General features: G+C 32.7%; 1 protein-coding gene across 1 annotated transcript in view; it reads right to left on the minus strand.

Annotated features, from left to right (window-relative positions):
* Positions 1-18,815, minus strand: part of LOC120885679 (protocadherin-15-like) — a 189,507-nt gene that overhangs the window by 85,493 nt on the left and 85,199 nt on the right. The window contains 1 exon segment of the mRNA XM_078027797.1: positions 17,284-17,396. Coding sequence (XP_077883923.1) covers positions 17,284-17,396 — 113 coding nt within the window.

An 18,815-nucleotide genomic window follows, 5' to 3' on the forward strand; every position in this document is an offset into this window, starting at 1 on the left:
CATTAGATTGCAAAATCTCAATTCTTTTCTATTTATTGCCAGGAAGACCTATTTTATTATTGTTTTGTGCCCTGGAAAGTATCACTTACATTATTGGGCAAATTACATACTCTACTTGGAGTCACATATAATTTGAATGTAAAATGAAGGAGTTGGTGTAAATCAGGGCTATAAGGTCAGATGAACAGAGGAGGTAGAATCAAAACCAAATGAAATAATGTGGGCTGGGTATAAATGAATAGGGAGAATGAAACTAAGGAATGGGACACTGCATAAGTATTATGAAATAATTGAAGCCCAGTGTGATATTTCCAACTGACAAAGGATACTTAAGTATTTTATATGAATTTTATGAACTATCAAATTTTGGCAATTAATGGACATTTACTTTTTAAAGCATCATGGAACGAAATTTGTTTTATAGGCTGGTAGGTTTTTTTTTTTAAATAAATGTATATACTAACACGTTTTCAGTTCTACCATTTTTTTGACTGATAAAATGTGATTTATCATTCTTTCTTTTCTTTCCAGTGAGTATGATCAAAATCTATTATTTAATTTCAGAAGAAATAATTATGGCCAAATAAGGAGTTTCTCAGAAGACTGAAAAAACAAATATTTCACTATTAATTCATATCCCTGCAATACATTCATTTATAGCATGTAGTGTATCAGTAGCCCTCTTCTAATTTAACTGTTTTTTTTTAAATTTTAATTCATTATATATGACAGAAAATGCATTACAATTCATATTACACATATAGAACACAATTTTTCATATCTTTGGTTGTACACAAAGTAGAGTCACACCATTCATCTCTGCATATATGTACTTAAAGTGATGTCCATCTCATTCCACTGTCTTTTCCTGCCCCCATATCCTCTATTTTCCCCTCCCTCTGGGAAGATTAGATGAATTCTAATTTAACTTTCTAATGCTTGACTCAAAATGAAAAGTTACTGGGTCTCTGAAATTCAAGAATACCAATTTTCAAAACTGAATTTATTGTTGGTAAGACTCACAAAAAGTACACAAAATTAAAGAAGCACTCAAAACAGGGTTCATATGTGCTCACTGAATTGAAATAAGATTTAGTTTATGGAATGTTTTGTCTTCTATTTCTATAAGATTAAAACATCACAAAAAATAAAATAAAAAAATAAAAAATCATAAAAAATAATTTTTAATTGTGAAAAATAAGAGAACTATGGAGCCAAAGATTCAATATATCAAGTAAATGGTATACCAAAGTAAACTGTATGTCTTTAACAGATATGGACATCCAATACTAGAAAGACTAATGGGTTCAGGCCTTCAGGAAGGACCTTCATTATAAGGTCTTTCATAAGACATGCTCTAAATTGGGTGTGATGGCCATGTGCCTTGGAATATCTCGAAGAGAAACATTTCTAACTCCCTAATGGCAGTTCTGTATTTTATTGGCTATTTTAAAACAAGTTGACAGTTTTTCACAAAAATTCTGAAATCACCTTAATTAATTCTTACAGGCAAGCTTAAACAATATTTTTATTATAAAACAAACTATAATAGAAACAAATTTTAAATTTGGTTATCTTGTTCATATTACTATTTGCATTGTATCAGACTCCCTAAATTTCTATGTAAAACAGCCATATATTTTTTTTAATTAATAGGCATTATTTTTGTTTTTGTTATTGAGAAAAATATTAGATAATGATAGTTTCATAATGCCTAGCATTTAACTATTTATAGATCCTTCCAGAAAACCTTGATAGCTACTGAATTATTTTTTATTTCCTTCTTATTATCATTTATATTTTAAATGACAATTAAAAGCACAGGTATTTATGTTGTACAGCATTTGAAATATATACATTGTGTAGTGACAAAATTAAATTAGTTAATATAGGGATAATTTCACATATTTACTTCTGGTGAGAATACTTAAAATCTACTCTAAGTAATTTTCAAGCATATAATACCTTATCATAAACTATAAGTCACCATATTGTACAAAGGATCTCTTTAACTTACTTCTCCTAAGTAAAATTTTGTTATCTCTTGACTAAAATCACTCAATTCTCCCTCACCATCCAGTCCCTGATAACAATCATTCCTTTATGATCTTATGAGTTCAACGTTTTTTAGATTCCATGTATAAATGAGATTATGCCATATTTCTTTCTATGTCTGGCCTATTTCATCAAACATAACATATTCCAGGTTTATCTTTGTTGCAAATGGCAGGGTTTCTGTGTATTTTAGGGCTGAACAACATTCCACTGTATATGCCAAGTTTGATTTCTCCATTCATCCATTAATGGGAACTTAGGTTGATTCATTTCCTGGCTACTATGAATTATGCTCCAATGAAAAGGGTGTGAAGATATCCCTCAACTAACAGTCCAAGTATAAAATGGACAAAGGACTTGAATAAATATTCTAAGACAAAACATAAATGGTATGTGACAAATATCATACAATAAATAATTATAGAAAAAAATACTAACATGAACCTGGCAAAGACATGCAAATTAAAACAGCAATGAACTACCACCTCCTTCCTATTAGCATAGCTATTAACAAACAATGCTTCATATAACTTGTTACACATGGATGTGTTCTGTCTTATCAAGGTCATGCAGCCCAGGATGCAATGGAGAGAAGTCAAGGGACAACTAGGGTGGCATAGTGATGCTCTTTGCTGTCCAGACAAGGGAAGTCCTCCCTTGGGATTAGTTATTAATGAACCTGCCACAGACTAACCTAAAAATCTATTATTTTTTCTCTATTTTTTGTATTGATTTTATTTTTTAAATACATGATGGTGGAATGCATTACAATTCTTATTACATATATAGAGCACAATTTTTCATATCTCTGTATATAAAGTATGTTCACATCAATTCATGTCTTTATACATGTAGTTTGGATAAAGATGTCTATCACATTCCACGATCATTGATAACCCCCTGCCCCCTCCTTTCCCCTCCCACCTGTCTGCCCTATCTAGAGTTCTTCTATTCCTCCCATGCTCCCTGTCCCTACACCATTATGTGTCAGTCACCTTATATAAGAGAAAACATTTAGCATTTGTTTTTTGGGGAATGGCTAACTTCGCTTAGCATTATTTTCTCCAAAGCCATCCATTTACCTGAAAATGGATGGCTTTTTATTCTCTTTTATTGCTGAGTAACATTCCATTGTGTATATATGCCACATTTTTTAATCCATTCATCTACTGAGGGGCATCTAGTTTGGTTCCACAGTTTAGCTATTGTGAATTGTGCTGCTATAAACATTGATGTGGCTTTGTCCTTGTAGTATGCTGTTTTTAAGACCTTTGGGTATAGACTGAGGACAGGGAAAGCTGGGTCAAATGGTGGTTCCATTCCCAGTTTTTCAGGAAATCTCCATACTGCTTTCCATATTGTCTGTAATGCTTTATATTAGACAAAGGCGCCAAAAACATTCATTGGAGAAAAGAAATTCAACAAATGGTGCTGGGAAAACTAGAAATCCATATGCAACAAAATGAAATTAAACCCCCATCTCTCATCATGCACTAAACTCAACTCAAAGTGGATCAAGGACCTAGGAATTAAACCAGAGACTCTGCATCTAATAGAACAAAAAGTAGGTCCTAATCTTCATCATGTGGGATTAGGCCCCAACTTCCTTAATAAGACTCCTATAGTGCAAGAATTAAAACCAAGAATCAATAAATGGGATGGACTCAAACTAAAAAGTTTCTTCTCAGCAAAAGAAACAATCTGTGAGGTGAATAGAGAGCCTACATCTTGGGAGCAAATTTTTACCCCCCACACATCAGATAGAGTATTAATCTCTAGGGTATATAAATAACTCAAAAAGCTAAGTGCCAAAAACTCAAATATCCCAATCAATAAATGGGCCAAGGACATGAACAGACACTTCTCAGAAGAGGATATACAATCAATTAACAAATATATGAAAAAATGTTCATCATCTCTCGCAATTAGAGAAATGCAAATCAAAACTACTCTAAGATAGCATCTCACTCCAGTAAGAATGGCAGCTATTATGAAGACAAACAATAATAAATGTTGGTGAGGATGTGGGGAAAAAGGCACACTCATACATTGCTGGTGGGACTGCAAATTGGTGCAGCCAATATGAAAAATCTACTATTTTTCAGACTACTCCTTCTCTTTTCCTGAACCTCTTGCAATGTCTGTTCACTGTCACTATATTCTTGCATTTTCCAGGATGCCATGCATTTGGAATCACACAGTCTCTTCAGACTAACTTCTTTCCTTATCAATGTTTACATAAATTTTCTCCATGTTTTTATGACATGATATCTCATTTTGCTTTATTGCTGAATAATATTATGTTTTATGTATACATCACAAAGAGCTGGATTTTAGTAAGAAAATTGACCAAAATTAATCAAAACCTCTTGTTTTAAAATACATCTTGTCAATAAATTCATGAACCAGAAAAAATCACCTGCTTTATAATTTATAAGCAAAATATTTCAATTTTTTTTGAAGACATAAATTGCTCTTGTTTAACATTTCAAATTATTATTGAGAACACAGATTTAAAAAAAATCTCTTTCAATTAAATACACTTAACTATATCTGACTCATCTAATGACTATACTAAAATAACACAATTTACATTGTCCAAATGTTAGACCCAGATTTACAGTATAAACATAGATAAAACAATTATTATACAATTTAGAGCCTACTTTTATTATTGTGCTCAAGGAGTAAAAATAAAAGTAAATGTTATACACGTTGCATAAAGCTCCTAATTATTTTAAATGCCATGCAGTTTAGGATATAAAAGTGTTTGTAAATAGATACTATAAAATTTCACTGGGATTCGATCTGGCTCTATTGCTTTCTTTCTACAGAGAGACAAATCTAATTTATTTTGACATGTTTAAATTCAATATATTTGCAAATCAGTACCAATTAAGAAACTTTTTTATCTACTATGAGGGAATTTAATGAAAATGAGAAAAAAATAAACACCTACTGGAACTCTTATTATTTGTAACCTTGGAGTAATTGCATCAGGGTGATCTAATTCAATATATCTAACTAAAAAAAAGTTTTGTTTATATGCTGTTTTTTACATTTTTTCCCTAAGTGTGTTCACTATTAAGAGTTTCACTTTTATTCAGATCCATAAAGCATCCTCTTTTTAAAGACATGACATCAGAAATCTAAATAATTTCTTAAACCATTCTAAAAGTAAACCTCTTATCTGTGGGGGTCTGTATCTATGTTTTACTTTATTACTATTCTCATTTCTTGAGTTATTTGAATCCACCATAGTCAATGTCTCTCAAACTGTCAGAATGTGCTGAAGAAATATCTTGAAATTTTCAAAATGTAATGCTAAAAATGATCTGATTTCAGAAGCCCATTAGGTCAGGCTCAGGAATATGATCTGCACCAAGTGGCTAGATGGTAAAGAGAGTAGGGGGTTTGAAAATCATACTGGTAAAGAAAAATGGGCTTCCTTTCTCTGTTGTCTTTTCCTCCTTCCTATGTCCTCTCTAATTTTCAACTCTCTGAGTGGCTTGCTTTAGTCTTTAAGCTTATAGCCATGGATGATCTTCCAAAACCTAGAGCTAACCAGATAGTGCTGCTTCTGATTCTCATAGATTGCAGTTCTGCCATTGACTAGCTTTGTGACCTAATTGCTTGGCTTCTCTTATTTTACTTCTTTTTCTGTTAAGTGGAGACAATACTTATTTCAGAAGTTTGCTGATTGTACTAAAGGACATTATATGTACAAAAAGTAAACTTTTCCACATGCTGAACACAAATTATGGCTATTAACATCATTATTTTATAACTTCTGCTTCTGGAAGAGTAGCTTGAAGATAAAATTATATGTGTACTTTTTTCTTCTAAACAGTAGGATCACACAAAAAATAAAGTGACTATTTTAATGAGCTAATACTGTAAAATATGTCTTATTCACTGTGATTTTCCCTTTATAGATCTCAGCATACAACAATTGTACATACAAGACAAAGATAATATTTTCCTTTTCTATTTTTATAGTTTTAAATCCATAGATAATTTTTGGCTTCATTCATATACAACTATCATGGGATGATTCTGATAACTAGAGGTGGGCATTGAAAGTTACAAACAATAAAAATAAATCACCAAAATCCGATAGTTTTACTCACATAAGCTTATACTTTCATTCATAAATTCTTTACTGAACACATGCTGTGTCCCTATGATGGATGAGACAATGCAGATACAAAGACCTGAGAGAGGAAGTGGAGGGAGGTTAGAGCCTTGCCAAAAAACCAGTTACAAAAACTCTCAGGGTAAAATTTAGTAAGTGCATTAATATCAGACTCCTAATGAGAAAGATTATATGTTAAGTTCCTAAGGATCTACAAATCTAGCTGTAAATAGAATTAGGGGGCTACAACTTTTGAGGGAATGAGTAGGCCAAGGATGTTCATAACTGAATGACTGATCTACCTACTAAAACAGGCTCTTGTGGGTCTCTATATACCTAGCAGTGAACTCCGAGGAAACAATTTTGTACTTTAGTTCATTTAATTATATAGTGGGAGCTCTTTTCTCTTTTATGGATGAATTTGTATAGTTGGTCTTTTCTAAAGACAGTTAATACATTTTCAAACCAGTCACTTAATGTTTTTATTTGTTAATTTAATAAAGTTTATGCTTCTAGATAAGAAACATAAAAATCATCAATCACTATGGGATCTTAAAGTATATTAGTGTAATCATACAAATAATATTACAATATAAAAAATAAATCTAGATTTAGCATCTGATATTTCTATTCATTCTGCATAAACTACTGACTGTACTTCCTCAAAAAAACACAACAGTTGGGCTGGGGATGTGGCTCAAGTGGTAGCGTGCTCGCCTGGCATGTGTGGGGCGTCGGGTTTGATCCTCAGCACCACGTAAAAATAAAATAAAGATGTTGTGTCCACCGAAAACTAAAAAATAAATATTAAAAAGTTCTCTCTCTCTTTAAAAAAAAACAAAACACAATAGTCATTTAAGAGTCATGAGAATTTTTGAAAAATTAGAAAAAAACGTTATTTCCTAAATTGTTCATAGCCTAGGAAGATTGTGAATGTTTACAATTATGCCATTTAGGAAAAAATATATATAATATAATCAGTATATATTATATAATATAATATATATAATATAATCAGTACTCAGTACCTTAAAGTAGACGAATTCATCACTACTTGAGGAAGTTGAGGTACTAAATTTTCTTCTATATTGTTATTAATGAAGTTACAATTAACATATGATGCTTAGATGTAAATTTTATTATAATTAAGGTAACCATAAACAAATTTCTTCCCTTTTATAATCACTTGCTTTTTAAGCCAATAACAATTATGCCATGAAAGTAATAATTTTCAACATTTCTTTAAATTATTAAAATAATAAAATAACTTCAAGCTTAATTAAAATAAAGAATATGCTCTAACACATACCTGTGCACAGATTTTTGTTTTTGAAATTTTGCTACTAAATAATACATCTATATCATCTCACTTTATTCTTTCATCCACATTGTGTTCATATTTGTTAAATTTTAAAAAACATATTTAAAAATCCTGAGGAATTCTCTTTAACAAACAAGAAATCTTCCCAACAAATATGCTAATTTGTAATTTTGAAATTTTTAGGTTCCAAGTGTCCATTTACTAAAAAACAGATTCATTATTCTTAGTATGTCTGATTAATAACTCGTTTTTTTTCTTTTTCTGCCAACTACTTGGTGTACTGAGAAATTAAAATAAAGAAATAAGTTAACAATCTAAAACTTCCTCATCCCTGAAATTCATTTTAATTGTGTATACAGATGTTATAAAATTAGAAATAATGTACCAAAACTTGAGTAGATTTTTTTAAGTCCCATCATTTTTATGTCATCATTCTTAGTATACCATTTACTTCCACAGAAATTTAACACATTTTAATTTCCTGATATATTTATTCAGGTTAGAAGGTATTGGCATGGTATGTGAATTAAAAATACAAAGTTTTCTTTGCTGTTTCTCCCGTTCAGAACTGTAGTTTGTTTTTCCTTTCCTTGTATCTAATCCCTGCCATGAACTTGTCCAACAAAACAAGATGATAGTGACATTGTTGCTCTCATGAAAATAAGACCTTGTAACTTGCTTTTGCATGTTGTATAGGTGCTCTGAGATTGCATGTGAAGAATATGAGAACAGTCATTTTTTATTATTAAAAAAAAAACACGTTGGCTAAAGCTCAACTCCTCTAGTTGATCTAGCCTAAGGAGAGTGCCCAGCTGAGATTAGACCTTGCAACTCACAGGAGTATCAAAATACATAAATTGTTTTTGTCTTGAGTCACTAAGTTTTGATATAGATAACAGAAATTGTTTCCTGAGAGTGGACTGTTTCCATAGCAAAATATGAAAATATATGGCCCTTATTGTGAACTGGCTGGCAGGCAGTGGCTGGAAAATGAGCAGTAAGGCTGGAGAAAGGGAGAACCATCTGTTAGAGGAAGCTGTAAAGTTGATGAGAAAATAGATGATCAGGGCTAGAAAATGACAATTCTTGCTTAGTAGTTGTGAACCAACTGGCAAAATTGTCACAGTAACTTGGAGGAGATTGCCTTATGAACTAGTGAATTTGGAGATGTTCTTAAGGGAGTTTCTAAAAGGGTCTACTGATTCCTTGTAGTGATTTTTTTTTCTTTGGTACCAGAAATTGAGCCTAGGGATACTTAACCACTCAGCAACACTCCCTTCCCCTATTTATGTTTTATTTTAAGATGAGATCTCCCTTAGTCTCTTAGGGCCTCAGTAAGTTGCTGAGGTTGGCTTTGAACTTGTGATCCTCCTGCCCCAGTCTCCCTAGTCACTGGAATTACAGGCATGCACCACTGCACCTGAACCTTCTAGTGACTTTTGATGATATATATTAAAAATGAGAGGGGAGACAAGAACAGTATGTTATGGTTCTGCTGTTCCATCATTGTGGTTTATGTAAATATCTTGTGTAGTTCACAGATATTTGAATCAAGAGGAATAGTACCCAAAGAACCTTGCCCACATTTGGACTTGACTTAAATGTGATATGATTCTGAATTCAAGACTGATTTTTTAATGGAATAAAATTATTGGAGATCCTAAAGACCCAAATGTTTGTTTTTCTGTATATTTATTTGTTTGTTTATTTTTTTGGTACCTGGGATTGAACCAAGGGGTGCTTTTCCAATGAACCACATCCCTCGCCCTTGTTAAAAAAAAAATCTAGAGACAGTGTCTTGCTAAGTTTCTCAGGGCCTTGGTAACATGATGAGGCTGGCTTTGAACTCACAATACTCTTGCAAATGTTTCCCTAGTAGCTAGGATTACAGGCATGTGCCAAGAAGCCCAGCTGTTGCTTTGCATATGGCGGAAATGTAAATAACGGGGAACAGAAGATAGACTGTGGTGAATATTTTGAACCCATTATACAATATACACATGCATCAAAAGATCACACAGTATCCTGTAAGTATGTTTAATTTTTTATGCCAGTTAAAAACTTTGTTACAAATATTTCTGTTCATCCTATCAGGAAGGAGAATTTACTTTGCTTCTATTTGAATTTAGGGTGGTCCTGTGTGTTGCTTTGATCAAAATAATTTGGGGTATGTGTGTGGTGGGAGTTTTAGACTGGGGGAAGATTGTGTGACTTTCAGCCTTAAACTCTGAGCCCCAAGGCTTCCACTCAGTCCTGAGTAGCAGGTAAAATCACCCAGTCTACCTTTCTTATGCATGGAAGATTAAGGGTACAGAGAGAAACCCAGTCACTTTCTCAAATCGGAACCACCATCCCATCCACAAGCTAAGTATATAGGGACCAAGATAATTTTTAATGTTTTCTCAGCTCCATTACAATTTAAGCAGGTTTCTTCAGCCCCTTTGAGAGGTAAACATTAAAAAAAAAAAGTTCTTTCTAGGTTTATAATTGAGCAATGGCTTTGTCAGTAAGCTGTAGGTCATCCCTTTGGTTTCTCTGGAAGTGTAGGGAAATAACTCTGATGGATTCCTTGCTCTAAGTAGAAAAATCACCTCTAGTCATGAAGATAGGAGGTCATTTGCCTTTCCTTTGGGGTAAGAAAATTAGCAAAGGTGGATGGCCTCCTTTCTGCTCTTAATACTCCCTAGTCATTTGTTTCAGCTGAGTTAAGTTCAGAATAGCTTTGGTCTCTCTCTCTCTAATTGGAATGACCTTTAGTAAATTCTTCCTTGAGGTTTAAATCCACACCAGGAATACTTAGCCATCTCATGAAATTCTAAAAAAATAGAAATTTATTGTTTTACATCATTGGGTTTAGAAGGTAATTTATATGGCAATAAGAAACTGATACACATACAGAAAAAGAAATCTCCATTGAATAAGACACAATTCCCAAACATCAAGTCAGTAGGTCACCAAGCAGTTACAAGTTACCTGTCATGAGTCCAGTACTGTATTTAGAGACACCAATGACCATATGGTTCTGTTTATCAATGCTAGTCCTTGCCCATCACTCTAGACAGAGTGTTTACTCTCCAAATGCCTTGCTTTGGCTGATAAATCATAGAATGTTAACTATCCTAGACCATATGGATATAGTAAGAATACTAGTGCTCTCCCTTAAGAAATATACAATCCATTAGGTGAGAGAAAGCATATACATAATCAGAATTCTGTTTTTAATCATTCATTGTTTGACATTAGCATAGTAATTTCTGCTTTCTCTGCAGTTGCTTGCATGTCTTCTCCTATCATTCTTTCAATGCATGTGATTTTTGTTTCAATGTATTGTCTAATGATATAGAAAGAAAAGTTTAAAAGATATAAAATGCAGTATTAGAAGATTAATTAAATGGCATTGCAGTTTAAAATTGAGGAGATCGGAGATGAAGAACTTCACCATTGTAAACTGATGATAAAAATGTCATGAGCTGGGCATGCTGGTGCACACCTGTAATCCTAGCAGCTCAGGAGGCCGAGGCAGAAGGATCAGGAGTTCAAAACCAGCCTCAGCAAAATCAAGGTGCTAAGCAAGTCCGTGAGACTCTATCTCTAAATAAAACACAAAAGGCCTGGGAATGTGGCTGAGTGCTTGAGTGCCCCTGAGTTCAATCCCTAGTACCCCCACTCCTCCCAAAAAATCATGATTGTGAATCAACATTTAATATATATGAAAATCTGCTTTTATACAAACCATGGAAGTGCAGAGTGACCTTCCTTAAAGAGCCTCTGCATATGCATTTTGAGTGTTCACAACATTCACTGTTTCCAAATTTCTCTGTGTCAGTGAACAAAGTCCTCTGAATGGCTCATAAGTATCTTCTACAATCTGGCTTTAACTACTCCTCTAAACTCATTGCCTTAGGACTCTAACTAGTGTGCTATTTTGCCTCAAAAATATGTCTGCATTAATTAGCAATGAAATAAAATCAATGTACCTCATAATGTGTTCACTTGAAACGAAATATCCATAGATATAATGTAATGAAAGAAGAATGAAATCCTTACAACTATTTATATTAAAACACCAGTCCTAATTTTAAAATGGATTTAAAATGAATTGTTGAAAATTTGCATCCTTTGTTGCTGGAAGACTTGCTTTATTCTGAAACATAAGCAAATGTGAAACCATGCACAACCTTGAATTTGTGACGGAAAATTCAATTCCTCGTGGATTCTGAGAAAGCCTAATGAAAGCTGCAATGAGGATTGTACAGTCATTTTTTGAATAAAGAGGCTACATCTATTATGTTTGTAGAAAGAATTCAACAATGCCATGAAAAGACAGGAAAGATCATCTTCAGGTAACGTCAGCTCTTATATTGGACAATAAATCTGAATTAAAATAGAGAACAACTTTAGTAATCAAGTGATGGTCTCTGCAAATAAACTTATTTTATTTTACATTAATAATTTGCAGGTAGCTTTCTTTTCTCTTTTACAGTCTTTGCAATCACGATCAATGATTCTATGTACATATTGTCTTAGTTGGTTAAAAATTTTAAAATTTCTATGTCCAAATTTGTCATTTAATAAAAATTAATATAAATTTTATAAAAAATATAAATGTTACAATTTTTCTCAATGTAAAGTAGTTTTAATTCTTTTGAATAATGAGATGATAACTAGACCTGCTTGATTATATTTTCTTGGTGATTGTGATTACACTGTTTTTATTTTTCATACTATATTATGTAAAAATTTACCATACTATATTATACCTCTGGATTACAAATTATACTTTCCTCTGGAATGCCACAGAGGGAGGTATACTATTAATTCTTTTAAAAATCTAGTCTGATTTTATTTTTTGGTATAAGGGTTCTAAAGTCTAATTTTAAATATAAAATGCATACCATATTGAATTGTCATTACAAAGTTAATTCATATTATTACAAAATTAATTCATATTAATCAACAATATACAAATTTTGTTTTAACTGCAGTAGGGAAATTGAAATATTTTTAAAGGGTTTTTGATTTTGGAAAATGTCAAGATGTACATATGTATCATATTCTTGCTTTGGATTTGATGTATTAAATTTGAATACTAGAAATTGAAAAACAACCCAGTATTTTCTCTAGGGTTAGCAAAATATCAACTTGTTCAATAAGTTATCCAGAATGCCTCAGGAATATTTGACCTTTCTCCTATTTATATGTACAATAAAACTGTTGAACTTTTGTATTTATGGAAATTATATTTTTAGATACACGAATCTTGAAAAATGAATATAAATATGACCTTAAATGTAAGAAACGATTAATGATAAAAGTTGCTACATTCTCATTTTGAGAGGATGTCAAAGATATGCCTATATAGGTGGCATTTTTTTTCTTTTTTTTTTTTTTGGACTATTTGTAAATGATATCTTTGATTAATTTTTGGATAAATTGTGTAATTGTGGGGTTGGATATTGCATTTCCTACCCCAAATCAATATTCACATCTAGACTGCATGATGTATTTCAGACATGTTGACCTTTCCATGATATTTGCTTCTGAAGCTGATGACAAGTAAATTCCAGTGTGTATAAGACTTAGTCTATCATCCCAAGATGAAGGTCAAATGCCGTTCTTCAGAATGCTAACACATTTGACCTACAGGAGTCCATCTATTCTGAGGAAATATTATTTGTTTAAATATTATTAAAATTTTATGTATCTGTATACATTAATGAGAGATTTATTAAATAATTTACTCTTAATGATATAACTATTTCCCAGAAGATCCCAAGGGATAAAAGATTGGAGTCTCTCATCAAATACAGACATTTGTTGGCAATGAGTATATGCCTTGTAGATGTTCATCTTCAGGGAGCACAGTTGACCAATATCCTAGTTGCTGTGCTTTGAAAGCTGTTGCTGTGTTTGGATGAAACACATATTTGCTATGGGACACTAGCAATTACTAATGGAAAATAGAGATGGTAAAACAGGTTCCTTCCTAGAAGAGAAGTAATTTATCTGATGTTTGTCTATTGCTTGAAGATCACCTTACTGTCTTGTGAAACCACACTTAAATGACACAGTAGTCACTTCAATTACACAGTAGTCAAGGGTGTTTGTGCCTAGTAATTCCTCCTTCTTGGGTTCACAGTATATTCTGGTCTTAAGGTTTTCCTGGTCTTATTTTCCTTCTTTCTCAATTTTCTCAAATGGAGTATCTCCCTAAAGAAATTACTACTTGTCAAATCTCATATTAAAATAACATAGGACATTAAGGAAATTAATACAAGAATTATTTATTTTTCTGTAAAATAATATACATTCTAAAATGATATGTATGTAGTAAGTTTCTAAATATTTAGAAAGTTTCAAGAAAGATTGAAGAGAAAGAAATTTAATGAACATTAATGTAGAAATTTAACATATTATAATATCTTTATATATTTATATGTTAAAATAAACATGAATAAATTGATAAACAATGCATATTTATTCATGTATATGTTACAGAAAAATGACAGAGATGACTAGGTTTACAAAGTTCTCTTTCTTAAGCCCAGTCCTAGTCAAGATAATTGCTAATAAATGATTGGAGAGTATTATTTTCCACACTCTCTTAAGGGTTTTACTTAGTTTCAGTCAAATACTTGAAAGAAGAAGTGAATGCTAAAAATTTGGAAGCTCAGAGAAGATGCATAAAGAATACTTCAAAAGAATAAATGTAGTAATAGTAATATCAATGTAGGGAACAATTTTCCAGCATCCACATTCATCAGAAGATTGAAAGGAACAAGCTCCTCACAACTGTAAGATAAACAAAAACAACAACAACAACAAAGGAGCCCAGTCAACTTTGTGTCAAGACTATTTTCTAAATCAAATAGTAAATTATTAGGTCCACCAAAAAATCTACATGATCTGTTCCATCCATTATGTGATATGAGTTTGAAAACAGAATAAGATTAATCTATTTTTCTCAATTTTAAAGGAAAGCCAAATTGTGAAAAATGGTTTAAACAAAGATATAAGGGTAGGGCTGGGGATTTAGTTCAGTTGGTAGAGTGTTTGCCTTACATGCACAAGGCCATGGGTTCATATTCCAGCACCACAAACAACAACAACAAAAAAATATACGAGGGTAAATATTTTTAAAACTTCTTCATTATTTTAATGCTAACCCATACCTCTTGACATAGGAGTTATTGCTTGAACTTAATTACTGAAAAGATCGAAAAAAAGAAATAAAGAGGAAGAAAGATTTAAGCTGGAGGTGATGTTGAGAAGGACAAAGACAGAGATGTTTGAACAACACAGAATATAAAATGGCATTAACTCTTCAAGACATTTGTTTCAGGCAACAGTAGGAGAGGAAAAATGAAGAGTGATGACATAGGATATAAAAACTTGAAGACAATAATATTATTGACATGTCTTTGTTTGTCCAAATGAGATACTGAGCTGAGTGAAGTGTCACATGCCTGTAATCCCAGTGGTTTAGGAGACGGTGGAAGGAGGTTCTTGAGTTCAAAGTGAGCCTCAGCAAAAGGAAGGGACTAAGCAATTCAGTGAGACCCTGTCTCTAAATAGGCTGTGGCTCAGTGGTTAAGTGCCCTCGAGTTCAATCACTGGTATCCCCCCCAACACACACACACACACACACACACACACACATACACACACACACACACACACACACACAAAGGTAAGATATTAAAGAAGCATAGTTTAAAATATGGATGTCACAAATGACAGGATTTTGTTTTGGTTTATAGGTGAGAGTTATTCCATTGTGCATATGTATCGTACTTTATTTACTCATCAGTTGAGGGGCATTAAGGTTATTTCCATTCCTTGGCTATTGTGCTACAGTGAACATGGGAGGGCAGAGATCTTCAACACACCATTTCTATTTCCTATGTTTGGATGAACTGGAGATCATTATGTTGAGTGACATAACCAGGCACCGGAAGACAAGTTCCAGGTACCTCACTTATATGTGCAATCTTAAAAGCTGATTTCATAGATGCTGCTTTTAATCAGGTGTTTTTTTCATTGCTGTGCCCAAAAGACCTAAGCAGAACAATTTCAGAGGAGGAAAAGTTTGTTTGGGGTTCACAGTTTCAGAAGTCTCAGGCCATAGATGGCCAATTCCACTGCTCTGTGAGATAAGGCAGACGGTTAAGGAAGAAGGGCACAACAGAGGAGGAAAGCAGTTTGGGATGTGGCACCAGGAAGCAGAGAGAGCTAACTCTGCTCTCCAGGAACAAAATATATACTCCAAAGGCATTTTCCCAATGACCCATCTGCTCCCACCACAACCTACCTTCCTACCTGCCAAGAGTTATCACCCAGTTACTCTCTATCAGCATATAATGCACTGATTAGGTTAAATTGTCTTGCATTGTCTTACACATGAGCTTTGGTGGAGGGAGAGTAGAATGATAGTTACCAGAAGTTGGGAAGATTAGGCAGAATGAAGAGATAAATTGATGAATAGGAAATAAGTAACAAATAGGATAAGAAGTCCTGGTGTGCTATTGTCCAGTAGATTGACTATTAATACCAGTGGTGTGTACAATAGGTAGCAATATTTTACTGTACATTTCACAAAGCCAAAAAATGGTTTTGAAAGCTTTTACCATGAATAAGTGCTAAATGCTCTTGAAAATAAATGTTTTATCACTTTCCCTTTTCCTTAATGATGGAAGAAGAATTAATTTAATTATGTAGCATAGAACAACATTTCTCTGGCCTACTATACTTAAGTGTGGACCTGTGTCTGAAATTTCAGAAGAAATGTGAGCACAAATAAAATGTACAATTCCCAACTTTGTTGAAGAAATTTCTGGATGTGAGCATCTGCCTGTCTCCATCTTTCTGCTGACTAAAATCACAATGATTGACATTATTTTTTAAAGAATGTAAGAGATGATAATCCCTGAGTTGGTGTTGCATGACTGCATGGAGGACTGCATATTTCAACTACTGCCAATACCAAGTGTTAACCTTGCACTTTACTGGGAAAAAAATGCATGCTTTTGATTTAAAGAATCTAGCCACTAAAATTTACAAGTTTCCTTTTACAGTGGTCTAACCTAATGTTATAGTTTGGATATAAGTTATCCCCCAAAAGCTCCTGTGTTAATACAGAAGTATTCAGAGGTAAAATGATTTGATTATATGAGAACTCTAAGCAAATCTGACCAATCTATTTTGAATGGACTATCAGGAATGTAACTGTAGGCAGGTGGGGCATGGCTGGAGTTGCTAGGTCACCTGGGGTGTGCCCTGGAAGAGTGTACCTTGCCTGTGGCCCCTTCTTCTACCTCTCTCTGCTTCCTAGCCACCTTGAGTGGAGCAGTGCTCTTCCAACATGACCTTCTCTGAGGAAGTTCTGCCTGATTTTAGCCCAAAAGCAATGAAGTCAAGTGACAATGGACTAAACTTTGAAACAGTGAACCAACATAAATTTTTCCTCCTCTGAATTGTTCTCATCAGGTATTTTGGTTACAGTGACAAAAACCTAGTAACACATCTACCCTAACTAAATGAGTATAATTTGATTATCCTGAAATATAATGATTTGATTGGCTCTTCCAATATAAATAAGACCACAGGGTCATTGTGGGAGGTATATATCAAGAATTCAGCTCAAAATTCTAAGATAATAAATATAAAAATATTTTTTCTAAGGAATTTAAACATCAATACTGGAATGAAGATGTTTCTAAGATATGAAACCCTGAAGACTTTATATATTTAAAAATTTTATAGAAATAAGTACCTATATTCCTCTTGTGTGAACCGTGGAATTTCTCCAGGATGTAAGACAAGAATTTTCACTGTGGCACTGCTGGACATCACAGGCTCACCATCATCAAAAGCAACAACCAACAACTTAAAAAAAAATTCATGTTAAAAATTATAAACATACAATGATACACATATGATTTTAGTGATTGGGCTGCCTGCTTCTAGGAGAGAAAACTGACCCTTATCTTATGGCCATGAGATACTAGGTACTACATGGAATATGCTACATTTTCATTTTGATTTTTCACAATAATATGTCCAGGTAGATGTGATTTTTATTTGTCTGAGAAAACAATCACAAAGAAATTACTAACTCTATAGGTTAAAAAAAGTAGCTATCAGGAAAACAGGCATACAATACTCTATCTCTTTAATTATAAAATCTATTTTTCCATTCCTCTGCTGTGTATGGTAAAAGCATGTGCTTTTATAGCACCACCACAACCATTTAAAAAGTGTTAAATTCAGTCACATCAATGGCAAAAAGCTAATTAGCTTGTTTATAAAAATAAATTAATTTTTCCAGTGAATTAGTTGTCTGCAAGTTTACAGGGCAAAATATTTTACTCTAGAGAACAAAATTGGAAATCTTTATAGTTTAACTCACTTGCTATACAATACTATAAATAAAATCTATAAATTATAACCAAGTTTATACAGTATTGCAGAAATTGTTCAAATAATATGAATTAGATGAAATCATTAGTTTTGTGAATGTGATAACTATGTTATTTATTAATGCAATACTTTTATAATTGAGTATTTACTTCAATAACCTATACTGCACCAAGAAGAACTTTAATGCTTATCTTAAGACATCTTAAACACTTTCCTACTTATGTTTCCCTGGAATACATATCTCCCTGGAAGCTGCAAGTTACTAAAGTAATTCTACCTAGGTCACAGAAGACCATAACCAAGATTATCATGAGAACCACAATTTGCTTTCTGAGTTAATACTAGTTTAAAAACAGAGCGATTATTTCAAACAATGATTAAATGATATGAGACAGGGTGCTCATAGATACTCAGAAGAGTAACTGGAAAAGTCTTTTGTTAATATAGCTTTAAAGACTATATTCTAAGTGTTATTATCCTCAGTAACTATTAAAAATTGAAATTCCCAAACATTTAAGGAATTTATTACTTTTGATAATAGAAAATATATTGTTCAATATTTTCTTGACATGTAGAAACAGGCATTATTTATTGGCTATGTTATAAAAATGTGAAAAAGAAAAGAGGTAATTATATGTTCTATTTCATGAGTATTTCAAGAAGCATGAAATAGAACAAAACCCAAAGAGCTCTAGCAGACATGCAAAGATTTAAAACAATAATATATTACTAATTGGGCATTATGTAAAATTGTGGATGTGTAACCGACGTGATTCTGCAATCTGCATTTGGGGTAAAATTGGGAGTTCATAACCCACTTCAATCTAATGTATGAAATATGATATGTCAAGAGCTTTGTAATTTTGTGAACAACCAATAAAAAAA

The sequence above is a fragment of the Ictidomys tridecemlineatus genome, chromosome 11 (assembly GCF_052094955.1).
Source record: "Ictidomys tridecemlineatus isolate mIctTri1 chromosome 11, mIctTri1.hap1, whole genome shotgun sequence".
NCBI classification, from domain to species: domain Eukaryota; kingdom Metazoa; phylum Chordata; class Mammalia; order Rodentia; family Sciuridae; genus Ictidomys; species Ictidomys tridecemlineatus.